This window comes from Herpailurus yagouaroundi, unplaced genomic scaffold (genome assembly GCF_014898765.1).
Source record: "Herpailurus yagouaroundi ecotype Mexico unplaced genomic scaffold, PumYag 216, whole genome shotgun sequence".
Taxonomy (NCBI): domain Eukaryota; kingdom Metazoa; phylum Chordata; class Mammalia; order Carnivora; family Felidae; genus Herpailurus; species Herpailurus yagouaroundi.
In genome coordinates, this window is record NW_024412447.1 from 6,727,575 (window position 1) to 6,748,702 (window position 21,128).

Consider the following 21,128-nt stretch of genomic DNA (forward strand, 5'->3'; position numbering starts at 1 on the left):
GCACCGCCTCGCCGCCCTTCCTACCCTCTTCCGTGGGCCTCTCGTCTGCGCTTGGCTCCGGCGACTCCGTTCTGCTAATCCTCTGGTGGTTTTCTGGGTTATTTAGGCAGGTGTAGGTGGAATCTAAGTGATCAGCAGGACGCGCGGTGAGCCCAGCGTCCTCCTACGCCGCCATCTTTCCTGGAACCTCTGTTTTTTTTTTTTTAAATCACCATATCAAGACATCTGTTTTTGAGTTGCTCCTGCTACAGATATATGTGAAGACAGAACTGGTCTGAGACAGCATACAGTTTACCAGGGCTCTCTGGCTATCTCTACCAATCCATTTCTACTCTGCACAGTTTAGGAGAAGTACTAGTGTTAATCTTGTGTATTCCCCTGGAGGAGTAGTTTCCCTACCAGATTTCCCCAACTGCATTTACTTTAAAAAGAAGATTGGAATAGAAGTCTGGAAATACTGGAATAGAAGATTGGAAAGAAGTCTGGAAAGCATATCAGGTGGCTGGATGTCTCCTTCAGCCTTGCAGGAAGCTAGGCATTTGGGATAAATATTTATTGAGCATCTGGCATAGGGCCTGCTACTAATTAGATAGGCAGTAAATATTTGTTGAATAATTTCTGCCCGCTTAACAAATTTTCCACATCCCTTGAGAGACCTTCAAAACTTATATAAGGCAAAATGTCTTTTGCTTTGACTCTAGTCTTTTGGTCCAGTGGGATTTATGAAAAGTGCCATCTCTCTGTCTGAAGATGAACAATGGAAGAGAATACGAACAGTGCTGTCTCCAACCTTCACCAGTGGAAAACTCAAGGAGGTAAGAAAGGGAGGACTTTCAGTTAGGAAGTTAAGGAATGCACCTGGGCACAGATATAAACTAAGACCATAGTCCATCTCTTAGGGGTAGTCTGCTGAATTTGGGCTTTTTAAAAGGGGTATTTTATTTTCATGTCCTAGAAGAGACATAATAAGATATGTTATTTAAAAAAATGACTACTTAAAAAAAAACGACAAAAAACATTGTTCCATGTTTGTGAAAGCCATATCATTCTAGGACTTGATTTTCTGATTTAACTTCAGGCGGTATTGTATTTGTGTGTAGATGTTCCCCATCGTTGGCCAGTATGGAGATGTGTTGGTGAGGAACCTGAGGAAGGAGGCAGAGAAAGGCAAGCCCGTCAACTTGAAAGAGTAAGTAGAGCTGCACCTGCTGAGCTTCTGGCTCTGTCATGACACTTTCCAGCTGCTGCCACAAAGCCAAATTCCCACTGTCGAGTTAGTCCAGTGAACAAACAGAAGTAGGCATGTGGTGCTACAAGTCCAGTGGGCCACCCAAGAAGAGGTAGCACCCCTCAAAAGGCAGGGAGGTCAGGAGAGAAAGGGTCTTCTTTTGTGTACGTGAGGCGGGATTAAGTTATCTGCTTGATTGTCCCCTTGGATATTCTGGAAGACAAAAATAACATTGTTTGAAAAGAGGAAACATAATTTGATGAATCATTGTATGTAGAGAATATGGAATGGTGGGAGGAGAAGGCATTTTGTACATATTGGTGGGCAGTGGGTGGGACAGGGAAGTTATCATGTGGAACTTAGAACAACTTAAAGCCCTTCCTGATTTTGTTGAGGATATTAGCAAAACATTAAATATTAACTTTACGACCACTTGTCCTTCCTTCAGTAACAAAGGAGAGAAGGCCCTGCACATGTTAGGGTAACTATATATATATATATATATATATATATATATATATATATATACACATATATATATATATATATATTTTTTTTTTTGCCTAAACTGTGATATTTTTAAATTATGCAGGATGATCAGATGTACACTGGCACTGTCCTAGGAAAACTAGTGGAATATGATCACTTATCTATGACATCCCATAAATCAATATTGGAGTGATCTGGTACATATTTTTTGACCAGGAACATTCTTAGTTCTTATATTTTCCAGATATGAGTGTGTCCTCAGGGAAAGCTCTGATCACTGGAGTTGAGGAAGAGAGGGTCTTTCAGGAGCCTTAGCAGGGGTGTAGAGAAGAAGGGATGACATTCCTGGCAGCACAGATTGTGGTGTTGCTGTTCTGTAATGTGCTGAAGAAGAATCAGCTCTGAGCATAGATACTGTGGGGAGAGAAGGTCCAGATCAGTTTCACCCTTCTTGACTCCCCTAGGAAGGGTTAATATTCCACCATTTACTCTGCCCAGACACAGTGCTAATCCAGCTTCTATTGTCCATGCTCAAAACACACTACTGTAATTTGCCTGGGTCGGAGCTCATGACTGAGCTCATGGAGCTAAGAGGTGTGTCTGACTTGCCATAGTATCACCATCTTAGCACAGGGCCAGCTGCATCATTGACACCTTATGACCACTTCATGAGTGAGAGTGATCATATATAGACTCTTTAGATGATCCAGCAGGTTGTTCTGAAAGTGTGGCTCTTGTCTTGCCTGGGCATCAGAATCTACATGTACTTCCTCCTGTCTGTGTTGGATAAGGATGGTAAAGATGCTGATTTTACGTATCCATGCCTTTCTTTCTCTACTCAGCATCTTGGGGGCCTACAGCATGGATGTGATTACTAGCACATCGTTTGGAGTGAACATTGATTCCCTCAACAACCCACGAGATCCCTTTGTGGAAAATACCAAGAAGCTCTTAAAATTTTCATTTCTGGATCCATTTTTCTTCTCATTATGTATGTACACTACTATTTTTGCTTTTTCTCTTCCCTTTTTTCTTTCCTTCTTCTCCTCCTTCATCCCTCACGTTCTCCCTTCCTACCATTCTACAACAATTTTATTGATATATAACTTCATTTAAAATATAATTCAATTGTTTTTATGGCTTGAGTTTCATTGATAAAGGAATAGATAAAGAAAATGTGGTATGTATATTCAACAGCATCTTATTGAACCATAACATGAAGGGAAATTCTGTACTGGACAACGTGGATGAATCCTGAAGGCTTTACGATAAGTGAAAAGAGACAGAGAAAGATAAATACTGTATGATCTTAATACATGTAGAATCAAAAAACAACAACCAAGAACCAAAATCATACAAAGATGAGATCAGATTTGTGGTTACTAGAGGTAGGGGTGAAGGGGTAGGAATTGAATGAAGGTGATCAAAGGTACAAACATTCAGTTATAAGGGAGATAAGTACTTGACTGGTAATTTACAACATGATGACTATAGTTAACACTGCTGTATGATGTATTTGTAAATTGCTAAGAGAGTTGATTCCAGAAGTTCTCATCATAATGGAAAAAATTTTGTTTTTTTTAACTATATGAGATGATGGTTGTCAGCTAATTGCATTGTGGTGATCATTTCTTTATATGTTTGTCAAGGAATTATGCAGTACACCTTAACTTATACAGTAGCGTAGATCTATTATAACTCAATGAAACTGAAAAAATCGTTTTGGAACATTCAAAGATTCATGCAGCTTTTACTGCAGTCAGTGGTTAGAATATCATCCACTCAAATCCTGTAGTTTTTTAGTATCACATCCCACTTTCCTTAACCCTACACCACCATGAATCTACTTTCTATCTTAATTGATTTGCCTTTTCTGGACTCTATACAGATAGAATAATATAATATGTGAATTTTGTGGCTGGCTTCTTTCATTAGTATAATGTTTTCAAAGTTTATTCTTGTTATAGTGTGCATCATTACTTCCTTTCTTTTTATGGCAGAATAATATTCCATTGTATGGACATACTGCATTTTGTTTTTCCTCCCATCATTTGATGGACATTTGGGATGTTTACAACTCTTGGGTATTGTGAATAGTGCTGCTGTGAACATTCGTATAAGTTTTTGTTTAGATACCTGTTTTGAACTTTTTTTTTTAGTTACTCAGGAGTGGAATTGCTAAGGTATGTAGTAACTGGCTATATGCTAAGGTATAATAAGTGTGTTTAACAATAAGGAACTGCCAAACTGTTTTCCACAATAGCTACACCATTTATACTCCCACCAGAAGGTATGAAGGTTCCAGTTTCTGGCCATCCTTGCCAACATGTGGTTTACACTTGTCTACTGTTTTGATGATGGTCACCTTAATGGGTGTGAAAGGGTATCTTATTGTGGTTTTGTTTTGCACTTCTCTAATGGCTAGTGAGGTTGAATAACTTTTTTTTTCTTTTCTTTTCTTTTTTTTTTTTTAATTTTTTTTTCAACGTTTATTTATTTTTGGGACAGAGAGAGACAGAGCATGAACGGGGGAGGGGCAGAGAGAGAGGGAGACACAGAATCGGAAACAGGCTCCAGGCTCTGAGCCATCAGCCCAGAGCCCGACGCGGGGCTCGAACTCATGGACCGCGAGATCATGACCTGGCTGAAGTCGGACGCTTAACCGACTGCGCCACCCAGGCGCCCCGGTTGAATAACTTTTTATATGCTTGTTGGCTGTTTCGTAACTTCTTTAGATAAATGTGTATTCAAATTTTTGTGCATTTATAGTTCAGTTTTTTGTCTTTTTGTTACTGAGTTATAAGAATTCTCTGTATCTTTTAGATACAAATTCCTTATCTGATGTATGATTTGCAAATTTGTGTCTCATTCTGTAGGTGTTTTTTTTAACTTTCTTCAAAGTATTTTTCTGTAAGCATAAAATGTTTAATTTTGATGATGTACAGTTTATGTATTTTTCCTTTTATTTCTGTGCTTTTGGTGTCATATCTTTGAATTCCCTGGGAAATCTGAGAGCATGAAGATTAATCCGTTGATTTTCTTCTAAGAGTTATAAAGTTTTAGCTTTTAGGTTTGGGTCTTTGATCCATTTTGAATTTCTTTTATATGTGGTATAAGTTAGGAGTTCTACTTCTTTTTTTTTTTTTTTTTTTTTTTTTTTTTTTTTTTTTTTTTTTTTTTTGGCATGTGACCATCCTCTCTTGTCCCAGCACCATTTATTGAGAAGACTTTTTTTCTCCACTGAGTGGTCTTGGAAACTTTGTCAAAATCAGTTGACCATAAACACATGGGTATAATTTTGGACTCTAAATTCAATTCCATCGACCTTTATGTCTGTCCTTATGCCTGTACCACATTGCCTTGATTATTATGGCTTCATGGTAAGTTTTGAAACTGGAAGTCTGACTTCTACAACTTTATTCTTTTTTTTTTTTTGAGATTGTTTTGGCTATTCTGGATCCCTTACAATTCCATATAAAATTTAAGTTTAGCATGTCATTTTCTACAAAGAAGCTAGCTAGGACTCTAATAGGGAATGCGTTCATCTGCATTTGAGGAGTATTGCCGTCTTGACAATATTAAGTTCTAATCCATGATCATTGGATGTTTTTCTATTTACATGGATCTTCTTTAATTTATTTCAGTTAATATTTGTGGTTTTCAGAGTATAGTTTTGCTCTTCTTTTGTTAAATCTATTCCTAAGTATTCTGTTCTTCTCAATGTTGTTGTAAATGGAGTTATATTCCTAATTTTGGTTTTAGATTTTTTATTGCAGTGTATTGAAATATAATTGACTTTGTATGTTGATCTTGTATCCTGAAACCCTGCTAAGCTGGTTTACGAGGTCCAATAGATTTTAATTCATTCCTTCAGATTTTCTATGTACAGTGCCATGTTATCTGATAATAAAGATGCTTTTACTTCTTTATTCCCTCAATGAATAGAGTTTCTTTCTTTTTGTTTGTTTGTTTTGCCTACCTTTTCTGTCTAGAACTTCTAGTACATTGTTGAATAGAAGTGGCAATAGAGACAGCCTTGTTTTGTTTAATCTTAGGGGAAAGTGTTCAGTCTATTTCTATTGAGTATGGTGTTAGCTGTGAGTTTTTGTAGATGCCCTTTATCAGATTGAGAATATTCGTTTCCTAGTTTGTTGAGTGTTTTTGTTGAAAAGGTATTGGACAAAAGTATTGTCAAATACTTTTTCTGCATGTATTGAGATGGCCATATGGTTTTTTAGAAAAATTGTTATTGTTATGCTGTATTATATAACCTTGCATTGCTGGATAAGCTCCTCCTGGTTATGGTGTATCCTTCTTTTGATAATGTTGCTGGATTCAGTTTGCTAGTATTTTGGTGAGGATGTGTGCATCCATGTCATGAGATACATTGGTCTGTGGTTTTCTTGTTCTTTGCTATCTTTGTCTGGTTTTACTATCAGGGTAATACTGGCCTCATAGAATGAGTTTGGAAGTGTTTCTACCTGTTCTATATTTTGGAAGAATTTGTGCAAAATTGGTGTTGATTCTACTTTAAATATTTGCTAGAACTCACCTGTGAAATCATCTGGAGCTCAGCTTCTTTTTGTGGGTAGTTTCTTCACTACCAGCTCAATCTTTTTGTCTTTCAGATTGCCTAATTTTTTAATGTCACTTTCTTTTTTTTAATTTAAAAAATGTTTATTTATTTTTGAGACAGAGAGAGACAGAGCATGAGCAGGGGAGGGGCAGAGAGAGAGGAAGACACAGAATCTGAAGCAGGCTCCAGACTCTGAGCTGTCAGTACAGAATCTGACATGGAGCTCACGGACTGTGAGATCATGACCTCAGCCAAAGTCAGACGCTTAAACGACTGAACCACCCAGGCGCCCCAGTGTCAATTTCTAGTTTGTGTTTTTCTAGGAATTTTTTCATTTCATCTAAGTTTTCTAATTTATTGGCATACAGTTGTCCATGGGATTCCTTTTTAGTCTTTTTTTATTTCTGTAATGTCAGTAGTAATCTCTCCTTTCATTTCTGATGATAGTAATTTGAATCTTCTCTCCTTTTTGTTTTGTCAGTCTAGCTAAATGAATGACCAAGCATTCTTAGAATGAATCAGCTTTGTTTCATTGATTTTTTTGTTGTTTTTATTCCCTAGTTCGTAAGTTTCTGCTCTTGTCTCTATTATTTACTTCCTTCGGCTTGCTTTGGGTTTAGTTTCCTCTTGTTTTTTCAGCACGTGTTTGACAGAAAGCTGGGCCCTTGATTTGAAATCTTTGTTCCTTTTAAATGTAGACATTTAAAACAATAAAATTCTTCCTTGTCTGGCACAAAAACAGACACATAGACCAATGGAATAGAATAGAAACCCCAGAACTACACCCACAAACGTATGGCCAACTCATCTTTGACAAAGCAGGAAAGAACATCCAGTGGAAAAAAGACAGTCTCTTTACCAAATGGTGCTGGGAGAACTGGACAGCAACATGCAGAAGATTGAAACTAGACCACTTTCTCACATGATTCACAAAAATAAACTCAAAATGGATGAAGGACCTGAATGTGAGACAGGAAACCATCAAAACCCTAGAGGAGAAAGCAGGAAAAGACCTCTCTGACCTCAGCTGCAGCAATTTCTTACTCAACACATCCCCAAAGGCAAGGGAATTAAAAGCAAAAATGAACTACTGGGACCTTATGAAGATAAAAAGCTTCTGCACAGCAAAGGAAACAACCAACAAAACTAAAAGGCAACCAACGGAATGGGAAAAGATATTTGCAAATGACATATCGGACAAAGGGCTAGTATCCAAAATCTATAAAGAGCTCACCAAACTCCACACCCAAAAAGCAAATAACCCAGTGAAGAAATGGGCAGAAAACGTGAATAGACACTTCTCTAAAGAAGACATCCGGATGGCCAACAGACACATGAAAAGATGCTCAACATTGCTCCTCATCAGGGAAATACAAATCAAAACCACACTCAGATATTACCTCACGCCAGTCAGAGTGGCCAAAATGAACAAACCAGGAGACTATAGATGCTGGCGAGGATGTGGGGAAACGGGAACCCTCTTGCACTGTTGGTGGGAATGCAAACTGGTGCAGCCACTCTGGAAAACAGTGTGGAGGTTCCTCAAAAAATTAAAAATAGACCTACCCTATGACCCAGCAGTAACACTGCTAGGAATTTACCCAAGGGATACAAGAGTACTGATACATAGGGGCACTTGTACCCCAATGTTTATAGCAGCACTCTCAACAATAGCCAAATTGTGGAAAGAGCCTAAATGTCCATCAACTGATGAATGGATAAAGAAATTGTGGTTTATATACACAATGGAGTACTACGTGGCAATGAGAAAGAATGAAATATGGCCCTTTGTAGCAACATGGATGAAACTGGAGAGTGTGTTGCTAAGTGAAATAAGCCATACAGAGAAAGACAGATACCATATGGTTTCACTCTTATGTGGATCCTGAGAAACTTAACAGAAACCCATGGGGGAGGGAAGGAAAAAAAAAAAAGAGGTTAGAGTGGAAGAGAGCCAAAGCATAAGAGACTCTTAAAAACTGAAAACAAACTGAGGGTTGATGGGGAGTGGGAGGAAGGGGAGGGTGGGTGATGGGTATTGAGGAGGGCACCTTTTGGGATGAGCACTGAGTGTTGTATGGAAACCAATTTGACAATAAATTTCATATATTGAAAAAAAAGAGAGATACTAAAAAATAATAATAATAATAAAATAAAATTCTTCCTGGTCACTGCTTTTGCTACATCCCGTGAGTTTTGGTATGTCATGTGTTCATTTGTATGAGTTTCCACGTGATTCCTAATTACCCTTTGATTGCTTCTTTGAACCATTGTTTATATAGGAGTGGAATGTTTAATTTCCACATATTTGTGAGTTTCCCAGTATTCTTTGTGCTCTTGATTTCTAACTATATTCCTTTGTGTTTGAAGGGCATCCTATGTATTATTTGCATCCTGACGACAATTTCTTACAAAGCATGATTTTTTGCCTTTTAAAAAATGTTTATTTTGAGAAAGAGAGAGGGAGAGTGTGAGCAGGGGGAGGGGCAAAAAGAGAGGAGAGAAAGAATCACAAGCAGGCTACATGCTGTCAGCACAGAGGCTGATGTAGGGCTCAATCTCACAAACCTCGAGATTATGAGCTGAGCAGAAATCAAGAGTGGGTCTCTTAACCAACTGAGTCACCCAGGTGCCCCTTAAATAGCATGATTAATTAGAGTAGCATATTATGATCTGATTTATCCAAAGAGACTCTAGTCCAAAAATAAAAGCTAAGATATCCGGGAATGCAATTCTGTTGCTTTGGTCACTGCAAAGATGTGGAAGCGGACACTGATCTCACTGCTGTAGTGATGACCCCTATGTGTGACTTGCCGTGGCTCAGCCATTGTTTTAAAATTTCCAGTAAAGGTCATAAAGTTAATGACTCCTGGTGTCATTACTCCTCTGATTGGAAGAGCAAATTATAATTGTCCCAGGTAAAATTTGCATTTTCACTGTGCTTTCCATTGTTCTTTTTCCTTACAGTACTCTTCCCATTCCTTACCCCAATTTTTGAACTATTAAATATCTGGCTGTTTCCAAAAAGTGTCATTAATTTTTTCACAAAATCTGTAAAAAGGATGAAGGAAAGTCGCCTCAAAGATAAACAAAAGGTAAATCCATTGGTGGTTACATGTGGGTGTTCGCTTTTGATCTTTTATTGGGTTGTGTACATCTCATGTGTACACTTCTTTTTTTTTTTAATTTAAATTCAAGTTTGTTAACATACAGTGTAGTCTTGGCTTCAGAACCCCATGATTCATCTCTTATGGTAGACAGAGAACTGTAGAGTTTAGAGCAGGAGAGTTCTAACATTTCAGGGAGAATGAAGAAGGTGGAGGTTAGGGAAGGAGATAAGAAAATGAGTCAGGGAATATTTAAAATTTAATAATAAGCATGGCAACTGGTATGTCACTGCACAAAATTTGGTGAGAGAAAAACTACCACTTTCCTTCATTAAATTGTGAAAGGGTAAAAAGTATTATGTAAAATCATTTTCCTGGTAGTATAATTTCTAAGATCTTATATGGACAAAGAATCCTTTCAATTCCAAGCCTCTTATTTTACACCTTCTCCAATGGAGGATCCTATCAAGTACAGGGTGAAGTATAGTCTGTGTTAAACTTGAGGCTGCCATTTTCTGGAGTGGGCAGGAGTCTTCACTGGACACTCAGGCTGCAGGCCGGCTAAGCCAGTTTTGCCTTCATGAGGCTTCGTGGCCAGAAAAGAATGTGTGCTGGGTACTCCAAGATGTCAGTGAAGATTGTGCAGAGTTTGGGAGGGTGGGGCACTGGGAGATGCTGACACAGAAGCTCTCCATGGAGTTTGCAGAGGTCAGGGGATTGATCTATGTGACCACTCATTAAGAATTAAGGCCATTGGTGCCTGGGTGGTTCAATCAGTTAAGTGTCCGATTTCGGCTCAGGTCATAATCTTGCAGTTTGTGAGTTTGAACCCCACATTGGGCTCTGTGCTGACAGCTCAGAGCCTGGAGCCTGCCTCGGATTCTGTGTCTCCTTCTCTCTCTGCACCCACCCCCCCCCCACTTGTGCTCTGTCTCACTCTATCAAAAATAAATGAATGTAAAAAAAAAAGAATTAAGGCCAGAATTAAAAAGGACTGGCATCAGGGACTTTCTCCTGAGCAAGCAGGCATGACAGGAGAGGGAGCAGGCAATTCTTTGTCCCGGAAGCTGTGGTCAAAAGCCAGAAAAGCTGAAGGCAAGAACCAAAAAGCAGTGGGACACAATAGCTGGATTCCTTTCAGGGAAGCATCCTGTTCTCCAAGTTTGGAGCTGGATGTTTTTGTTTAGTGATGACTCTGACAAAACTAGTGAGACCTTTGTGCATAAAGGGGCCATATTCTTAGGAAGGAAGTTAAGTCCTGCACCCCTGACTTAATTCTGACTTCACAAGTGACTTTTTGTCATTGCAATTTCTCTTTCTGCTTCCAGCACCGAGTGGATTTGCTTCAGCTGATGATTAACTCCCAGAATTCCAAAGAAACGGACACCCATAAAGGTAAGCAAGGAGAGCTTCAGGGGGCCAGCAATGGGGTGGATCAGAGACATGGGGTGGTTCTGAGATGTGGAGGAAGGTTTCCAATGGATGGAATTTCTTCAAATTGGAGAATGACACATGCTCAGATACAAATGGTATCCAGGAACACTTTCCAGAAGCCCTCAGATCATTGAAGAGCAATGACAGACAAAGTAGTCAGTAGTCTGCCACAGGGGAGCTTGTTTCCAATGTGAATCCTCTGGCCTACTCCAGACCCACTGAATCAGAACCTCTGTCTGGAAATTCACATCAAGCCTTCATCACATCAGGAATCACATGGCCCCATTGTTGGTGACCTTCACTTGGGACACCTGGTTAAAGTTGTGTTCACTGGCTTAATCTATGGTAAAGTTTTTTTTTTTTTTAATATTTATTTATTTTTGGAGACTACAAGTAGGGGAGAGACAGAGAAAGGGGGACAGAAGATCTCAAGCAGGATCCATGCTGACAGTCTGACAGTGTAGAGCCTGACATGGGCCTCGAACCCACAAACCGTGAGTTCATGACCTGAGCTGAAGTGGGACACTCAATCGACTGAGCCACCCAGGTGCCCCAATCTACTGTAAAGTTTTATTTTTCCCTTTGTAATTAATAAGCGACTGGTGCAGGATGCCTTTGCAGTTGTATAAGTACTGCATTTCTCTTTAGACATTCACCTACTACTTTTATCATCCATGAATGGTATTTGACTAAAACCATTATTACTATGGTGGTTGCAAAATGATGAATTTCTAATTCTACCGTTTCTTCCACATTTTGAGGAAAGTCCATTGTTAGGGTGAGATTTCCATTCTCTCTCATTAATTAATTTCTTTGTATATGTCAGTATGATCTCTTTTATTACTATCTTAGTCCCTGATATCATTCTTTAGTTATATCTTCAATTCTCTCAGATTTGCCCTCTGGAAGCACTTTCAAGTGGGCTCCTTGCCCTTTTCTTTTTTCTTTCTTATTTTTTAATATTTTTAATACACTTTTATCACAGTTTTAGGTTCACTAAAATTGAGTGAAAGACACAGATTTCTCATATTCCCTCTGCCCTACTTACAGATAGCACTCCCCATTATCAAAATCCCTCACCATGTGGTACATTTGTTACAATAATTTTACCTACATTGACACATTATTACCATTCAAAAATTCATAATTTACATTACAGTTCACTCTTGGTGTTGTCCATTCTGTGGGTTTTGACACACATATGTGTGTGTGTGTGTATAATATATATAATATATATTATATATATGTGTATATATATAATATATATTATATATATACACACACACATATATCCACCATTACAGTACATAGAGTATTCTTTATCCCTTTTCCATATTATTTTTTTGAGCATTTCCTAGCATTCTGGTGTGAGACATTCCAGGCTTCTCTTCTGTTTCCTCTGATGAGCCTTGGAATCAGCCATTTCTCCAAGAATCTCTGTTTTCTTTTAGCGAGAATGGTATTTAGAAATCAAAATCTGGGCTCTAGGAGTGTTCATTGTTACTAGGGTTTCTTTGCTTCTATTTTCTCTCAGTAGACCAAATAAAAACATCAAATATATTCATATAGGAGTGATAAACATAAATATTTCTATATCCACAGCCAATGATTATGCTGTGTCTAAAAGAAAAAGGGAGCCTTGGTTTATAGTTGTATCTATGACTGAAATAGTCCCATCATGGTTAATTTCAGGATATCTATGGTTTGACAACCATCTCACAGAATTTTTGAGTATTTAACAGTTGATTCTATAGAAAAAGGAAGGATCACACTACTAAAATATATCTATACTGTGTCCATATCCTATTCTATCCTATCCTATCCTATCCTATCCTATCCTATCCTATCCTATCCTATCCTGTCCTGTCCTGTCCTATCCTGTTTTATGCTATTCTATTCTATCTATCTAGTTCTACTACTTTCTGTGATGATGGAAATATTCTATATACTCCTGGTTCAGTATAGAACCACTATGCACAGGTGGTTATTGAGCATTTGACATGTGGCTAGTGTCACTAAAGAACTGAATCTTACATTGTATTTAATCTAGTTAATTAAAATTTAAGTATAAATAGCCACATTGGGTAAGTGTCTACCACAGCTCTAAAGATTATCATGGGGTTCATAATAATCAAAGGAAAGAATATGATAGTTGAATTTATCCACAGCAGCATCACAGAAGGTATGACTGGGAAATCAGAACTCTGTAGACCTTTTTTACATTCATTTTGTATTGTTCTTAGTTGTGAATTATGTGTTTGTGGCAGGTACCATGCTAATTTCAGTGCTCTAAGTATCGAATGGTCCTAATTCAGTTCTAATCAAAGAGATTAAAGCTTGACTATACTGAGTTCCTTCCAGGAGAAAATAAAAAGTTGGGTTATGATTCAGAGTGGGACCATTCTCTAAGGAAGGTGACATTCAGGCCATGATTGAATAAGCATTGCTAATTCCACTCACTATATTCTTTTTTTTAAATATAATTTATTGTCAAGTTGGTTTCCATATAACACCCAGTGCTCATTCCAACAAGTGTCCCCTCTCCCCCACCCCCATCAGCTCTTAGTTTGTTCTCTGTATTTAAGAGTCTTTTATGGTTTGCCTCCCTTCCTGTCTGTTTGTAACTTTTTCCCTCCCTTCCCTTCCCCCATGGTCTTAAATTTCTCAAGTTCCACATATGAGTGAAAACATATGGTATCTGTCCTTCTCTGACTGACTTATTTCACTTAGCATAACACCCTCCAGTTCCATTCACGTTGCTGCAAATGGCCATATTTCATTCTTTCTCATTTCCAACTAGTATTCCATTGTATATATAAACCACATCTTTTTTATCCATCCATCAGTTGATGGACATTTAGGTTCTTTCCATAATTTGGCTATTGTTGAAAGTGCTGCTATAAACATTGGGGTGCAAGGGCCCCTATGCATCAGTACTCCTGTATCCCTTGGGTAAATTCCTAGCAATGCTATTGCTGGGTCATAGGATAGTTCTATTTTTAATTTTTTGAGGAACCTCCACACTGTTTTCCAGAGTGGCTGCACCAACATTCTTCTCAAAGCTAGAACAAACAATCCTAAAATTTGTATGGAAACACTTACTGTATTCTGTTTGTCTATATATCATGCTGGCCAATGTTCTTCTATTGATCATTGTTTCTCTGCTGTTTTAATGTGGTTGATTAGACTAGCATCAGACACAACTCTTCTAGCTTTTTGTCTGTGTTATAGTTTCTGTACATATCTGAGATCATCCATTGGAAGAGTTGTGCCCCAGGTCTTCTATTAGCTGAGACTTCTCAAGGGTATAATCCATGCTTCTCAAACTAGATTGTGCACACAAATCACCACATCTCATGAAGCTCAGATTTTGATTCGATAGCTCTAGGGTGAAGTTTGAGATTCTGCATTTTTAATAAGCTCCCAGATGCTGCTGATCCATGAACCACACATTGAGGACCAAGAGTTTATCTGTTGCCCAACATTATTTTCTTCTTTCCTGCAAGTATGTTTAGATGAAAGATCATTTAATTTTCCTGACAATTAAGCCTTAGCATTAATTAAACTCTCAAAAAATTTAAGCTGTATTTTAGCTGAAAGAATTTACATTTTTCTGCGGGAGAGCACCATCCCATATTACTTAGGCCTGGCATACTCTTAGGATTTTCTAACGGACAGACTGATAACACAGTGTATGTTAGACAGAAATGCCATCTCCTGAAATTACCTATCTGTGGTGGTGGGGAGGGTGGCATAACCAGAAACAGATGGCTAAGAATAGTATAGACTTTGGGAATAACCAGATCAAGACAACTTTTGCCTCTTTCTCACTCTGAAAGATTGAAATCAGAGTGAAACCACTCTGAGTTTGATTCCAAATTGCTTTTATATTTTTCTCCTGAGGGATTTAGGAGTTTCAGATAGATTTCTCATTATCTAAACTATGATGTTTTACTTACCTGCTTTAACTAAAATGTCTCTCTTCTCCTTTTAGCTCTGTCTGATCTGGAGCTCGTGGCCCAATCTGTTATCTTTATTTTTGCTGGCTATGAGCCCACCAGCACTTCTCTTTCCTTCCTTGTGTATGAATTGGCCACTCATCCTGATGTCCAGCAGAAACTGCAGGAGGAGATTGATGCAACTTTCCCTAACAAGGTGAGTGGTTCATACTGGCCAAGGGGGTCAGGATATGCTCGCTTATGCCTCAGTAACATATTAACTCTCAAATCTAGTGGGTTTTCATAACAAAGGTTTACTTGTAACTCATATTTGCATGTCCAGCATGGGTATTAGTGGAGGATGGGTCTCTGCTCCATATAGTTACTTGGGATACAGAGCAAAGAGGCTCCACTTATACCTGCATTATCTGGACCTTGGGGGCTTCATGTTGGCTGGGGAACAAGGAGATAGAGTGTTGCTCACTTGCTTTTCAGATGTTTGGCCCCAAACTCACATGCATCTCCTTAGTTCACAGCCCATTTGCAAAGTGGTTTCCCCTAAATTCACATAGGCTGGGAAATATGGGGGTCTACATGGATATTGGATAAGTAGTGAGTGTCTCTACCATCCACCCTCTGAAGGGTCAACTCTAAACATCTCTATGTAACAAGGCAGGAAGCTGAGCTACAGAGAGACAACATAACTTTCTTACACTATCACATAGCTAGTGTGAAGAAGCCAGGCTATGAGCCAGGGTGCCTGGATCCTGGTTGAACTCTTAACTTCTCCAATGTTGGCTCTTAAATACAATACCAAGCAATAGGCACATATTGCCCATGCTGTCTCAGATCTCTTCCAAAACTGGAATTCCTGTTTATGAAGACACCTGGCCTCTGGGGCTGGAGCGGTTCATTTGACAAACAGTGAAACCCCGAAGGGACAACTAGCAGACCCTTCCCACAACAGGAGGTGGGGCTGAGAGTAAGGTTCTGATCCCCTTAACAACTTTCCCTAGAACTGAAATTGTGTGCTGCAGGTGGAAGGATTTTAAGCCCTACTTAGGGGATTGACCCAGCAGTCAGCCCTAGTCATTACTATTGCATACACATGGTAGGAGGCGATTGAGCAGGTCATGGGATATGGTAGACATTGAGATGTTCATATGCCATTTACTAAAATACATGCTTCTCAGGGGTTCCTAACAATTCAGTAATAGTGCATAGACTGAGCTGAACATTGATTCCAAATCTCAATTCATCGAAATCTGTTTCTTTCCTTCTAGGCACCTCCCACTTATGATGCTCTTGTACAGATGGAGTATCTTGACATGGTGTTGAATGAAACCCTCAGATTATACCCAATCGCTGGTAGACTTGAGAGGGTCTGTAAGAGAGATGTGGAAATCAGTGGTGTGCTCATTCCCAAAGGGACAGTGGTGATGGTGCCAACCTTTACTCTTCACCGGGACCTGGATCTCTGGCCAGAGCCTGAGGAGTTCCATCCTGAAAGGTAGAGGGAACCCTGGAAAAGGGAACACACCCTTATATGGGAAGATATTCTGATATTTCTTTGTATAGAGAACAAATATATGGTTGTACAGTTATTTATTTGCACATCTTTTTATTTGTAGGAGTATTTTTCTAATTACAAAATAATTGTCAAAATTTTACAAACTGCATTAAATGTGTCGTTTGCTTTGGGTAGTATACACATTTTAACAATGTTTGTTATTCTAACCCATGAGCATGAAATGCTTTTCCAGTTATTACATCCTCTTCAATATCTCTCATAAATCTTTTATAGTTTTTAGAGTACAGAGCTTTTACCTCTTAGTTAGATTTATTCCTAGGTATTTTATTATTTTTGGTGCAATTGTAAATAGGATCAATGACTTGATTTCTCTTTCTGATGCCTCGTTATTAGTGCATAGAAATGCAACAGATTTCTGCACTTTGATTTTATATCCTGAGACTTTGGTGAATTCATGTATTAGTTATAACAATATTTTGGTGGAGTCCTTTGTGTTTTCTACAGAGTATTATGTCATCTGTGGTAGTGAAAGTTTGACTTCTTCATTGCTGATTTGGATGATATTTATTTATTTATTTATTTATTTATTTATTTGGTCTGATTTGCTGTGGCTAAGACTTTCAGTGCTATGTTAAATAGTAATGGTGAGAGTGGGCATCCTTGTCTTGTTCCTGAACATAGGTGAAAGGCTCTCAGCTTCTCCCCATTGAGGATTATATTAGCTGTGGGTCTTTTGTACATGGTCTTTTTTAAAAATTTTTTTTAACCTTTATTTATTTTTTTTTGAGACCAAGGGAGACAGAGCATGAACGGGGGAGGGTCAGAGAGAGAGGGAGACACAGCATCCGAAACAGGCTCCAGGCTCTGAGCTGTCGGCATAGACCCTGACGCGGGGTTCAAACTCACAGACTATGAGATCACGACCTGAGCTGAAGTCGGATGCTCAACCGACTGAGCCACCCAGGCGTCCCTGTACACGGTCTTTATGATGTTGCAGTATGTGTCATCTGTCTCTACTTTGTTGAGGGTTTTTATCAAGAATGAATGCTGTATTTTGCCAAATGCTTTCTTTTCATCTGTTGACAGGCTCATAGGGTTCTTATCTTTCTTTTATTGATGTAGTGTATCATGTTGATTGATTTGCAAATATTGAACCACCCCTGCAGCCCAGGAGTAAATCTCATTTGATCATGGTGAATAATTATTTTAATGTACTGTTGAATTCTATTTGCTGGTATCTTGTTGAGATTTTTTTCTTTTTTTAATTTTTATTTTTTTAAATTTACATCCAAATTAGTTAGCATATAGTGCAACAATGATTTCAGGAGTAGATTCCTTAATGCCCCTTATCATTTAGCCCATTCCCCCTCCCACAACCCCTCCAGTAACCCTCAGTATGTTCTCCATATTTAAGAGTCTCTTCTGTTTTGTCCCCCTCCCTGTTTTTATGTTATTTTTGTTTCCCTGCCCTTATGTTCATCTGTTTTGTCTCTTAAAGTCCTCATATGAGTGAAGTCATATGATATTTGTCTTTCTCTGACTGATTTCACTTAGCATGATACCCTCCAGTTCTATCCACGTAGTTGCAAATGGCAAGATTTCGTTCTTTTTGATTGCTGAGTGATACTCCATTGTATATATATATATACCACATCTTTATCCATTCATCCATCAGTAGACATTTGGGCTCCTTCCATACTTTGGCTGTTGTTGATAGTGCTACTCTCCCATTCTGTCGGTTGCCTTTTAGTTTTGCTGATTGTTTCCTTCACTGTGCAGAAGCTTTTTATTTTGATGAGGTCCCAGTAGTTCATTTTTGCTTTTGTTTCCCTTGCCTCCAGAGACGTGTTGAATAAGAAGTTGCTGTGGCCAGGATCAAAGGAGTTTTTGCCTTCTTTCTCCTTGAGGATTTTGATGGCTCCCTGTCTTACATTTAGGTCTTTCATCCATTTTCAGTTTATTTTTGTGTATGGTGTAAGAAAGTGGTCCAGGTTCTTTCTTCTGCATGTCGCTGTCCAGTTTTCCTAGCACCACTTGTTGAAGAGACTTGATTCCATAGGATATTCTTTCCTGCTTTGTCAAAGATTAGTTGGCCATACGTTTGTGGGTCCATTTCTGGGTTCTCTATTCCACTGATATGAGTGTCTGTTCTTGTGCCAGTACCATACTGTCTTAATGATTACAGCTTTGTAGTATACTTGAAGTCTGGGATTGTGATGCCTCCTGCTTTGGTTTTCTTTTTCAAGATTGCTTTGGCTATTCGGGGTATTTTCTGGTTCACATTTTAGGATTATTTGTTCTAGCTCTGTGAAGAATGCTGGTGTTATTTTGATAGTGATTGCATTGAATATGTAGATTGCTTTGGGTAGTGTCATTTTAACAATATTTGTTCTTCCTATCCAGGAGCATGGAATATTTTTCCATTTTTTTGTGTCTTCTTCAATTTCTTTCATAAGCTTTCTATACTTTTCAGTGTATAGATTCTTCACCTCTTTGGTTAGATTTATTCCTAGGTGTTTTATGGTTTTTGGTGCAACTGTAAATGGGATCAATTCCTTGATTTCTCTTTCTGTTGCTTCATTGTTGGTGTATAGGAATGCAACCGATTTCTGTGCGTTGATGTTATATCCTGCAATTTTGTTGAATTCATGAATCAATTCTAGCAGTTTTTTGGTGGAGTCTTTTGGGTTTTCCATATAGAGTATCATGTCATCTGCGAAGGGTGAAAATTTGACCACCTGGCTGATTTGGATGCCTTTTATTTCTTTGTGTTGTCTGATTGCAGAGGCTAAGACTTCCAATACTATGTTGAATAACAGTGGCAAAGGTGGACATCCCTGTCTTGCTCCTGACCTTGGGGGGAAAGCTCTCAGTTTTTCCCCATTGAGGATGATAATAGCGTTGGGTCGTTCATATATGGCTTTTATGATCTCGAGGTATACTCCTTCTGTCTCTACTTTCTTGAAGGTTTTTATCAAGAGAGGATGCTGTATTTTGTTAAATGTTTTCACTGCATCTATTCGGAGGATCATATGGTTCTCTTGTCCTTTTTTTATTGATGTGATGAATCACGTTAATTGTTTTGTGGATATTGAACCAGCCCTGCATCCCAGGTATAAATCCCACTTGTCATGGTGAATAATTTTTTAAATATATTGTTGGATCTGGTTGGCTAATATCTTGTTGAGGATTTTTGCATCCATGTTCATCAGGAAAATTGGTCTATAGTTCTCCTTTTTAGTGGGGTCTCTGGTTTTGGAATCAAGGTAATTCTGGCTTCATAGAAAGAGTTTGAAAGTTTTCCGTCCATTTCTATTTTTTGGAACAGCTTCAAGAGAATAGGTAACTCTTCCTTAAATGTTTGGTAGAATTCCCCTGGAAAGCCATCTGGCCCTGGACTCTTGTTTTCTGGGAGATTTTTGATTACTAATTCAATTTTTACGGTTATGGGTCTGTTCAAATTTTCTGTTAATTCCTGTTTCAGTTTTGGTAGTGTATATGTTTCTAGGAATTTGTCCATTTCTTCCAGATTGCCCATTTTATTGGTATAAAACTGCTCATAATATTCTCTTATTATTGTTTTTATTTCTGCTGTGTTGGTTGTGATCTCTCCTCTTTCATTCTTCATTTTATTTATTTGGGTCCTTTCCTTGTCTTTTTGATCAAACTGGCTAGTGGTTTATTAATTTTGTTAATTCTTTCAAAGAACCAGCTTCTGGTTTAATTGATCTGTTCTACTGTTTTTTTGTTTTTTGTTTTTGTTTTGATAGCATTAATTTATCTAATTAATTTCTCTAATCTTTATTATTTCCTGTCTTCTGCTGGTTTTGGGTTTTATTTGCTGTTCTTTTTCCAGCTCCTTAGGGCATAGGGTTAGGTTGTGTATCTAGATCTTTCCTCCTTCTTTAGGAAGGCCTGGATTGCTATATAGTTTCCTTTTATGACCGCCTTTGTTGCGTCCCAGAGGTTTTGGGCTGTGGTGTTATCATTTTCATTGACTTCTATGTACTTTTTAATTTCCTCTTTAACTTCCTGGTTAGCCCATTCATTCTTTTTTTAAAAATTTTTTTATTATATGAAATTTATTGTCAAATTAGTTTCCATACAGCACCCAGTGCTCATCCCAAAAGGTGCCCTCTTCAATGCCCATCACCCAGCCTCCCCTCCCTCCCACCCCCGCCATCAACCCTCAGTTTGTTTTCAGTTCTCAACAGTCTCTTATGCTTTGGCTCTCTCCCACTCTAACCTCTTTTTTTTTTTTTCCTTCCCTCCCCCATGGGTTCCTGTTACGTTTCTCAGGATCCACATAAGAGTGAAACCATATGGTATCTGTCTTTCTCTGTATGGCTTATTTCACTTAGCATCACACTCTCCAGTTCCATCCATGTTGCTACAAAGGGCCATATTTCATTCTTTCTCATTGCCACATAGTATTCCATTGTGTATATAAACCACAATTTCTTTATCCATTCATCAGTTGATGGACATTTAGGCTCTTTCCATAATTTGGCTATTGTTGAGAGTGCTGCTATAAACATTGGGGTACAAGGGCCTCTATGCATCACTACTCCTGTGTCCCTTGGGTAAATTCCTAGCAGTGCTATTGCTGGGTCATAGGGTAAGTCTATTTTTAATTTTTTGAGGAACCTCCACACTGTCTTCCAGAGCGGCTGCACCAATTTTCATTCCCACCAACAGTGCAAGAGGGTTCCCATTTCCCCACATCCTCTCCAGCATCTATAGTCTCCTGATTTGTTCATTTTGGCTACTCTGACTGGCGTGAGGTGATATCTGAGTGTGGTTTTGATTTGTATTTGCCTGATGA

General features: G+C 38.5%; 1 protein-coding gene across 1 annotated transcript in view; it reads left to right on the plus strand.

The window, feature by feature from the left end:
- The window catches only part of LOC121017808 (cytochrome P450 3A12), a 69,528-nt gene that overhangs the window by 27,827 nt on the left and 20,573 nt on the right, over positions 1–21,128 (plus strand). The window contains exons 5-11 of the mRNA XM_040456279.1: positions 702–815; positions 1,101–1,189; positions 2,560–2,708; positions 9,261–9,388; positions 10,729–10,795; positions 14,829–14,989; positions 16,056–16,282. Of these exons, the coding sequence (XP_040312213.1) occupies positions 702–815; positions 1,101–1,189; positions 2,560–2,708; positions 9,261–9,388; positions 10,729–10,795; positions 14,829–14,989; positions 16,056–16,282 (935 nt within the window). The remainder of the gene's footprint in view (positions 1–701; positions 816–1,100; positions 1,190–2,559; positions 2,709–9,260; positions 9,389–10,728; positions 10,796–14,828; positions 14,990–16,055; positions 16,283–21,128) is intronic.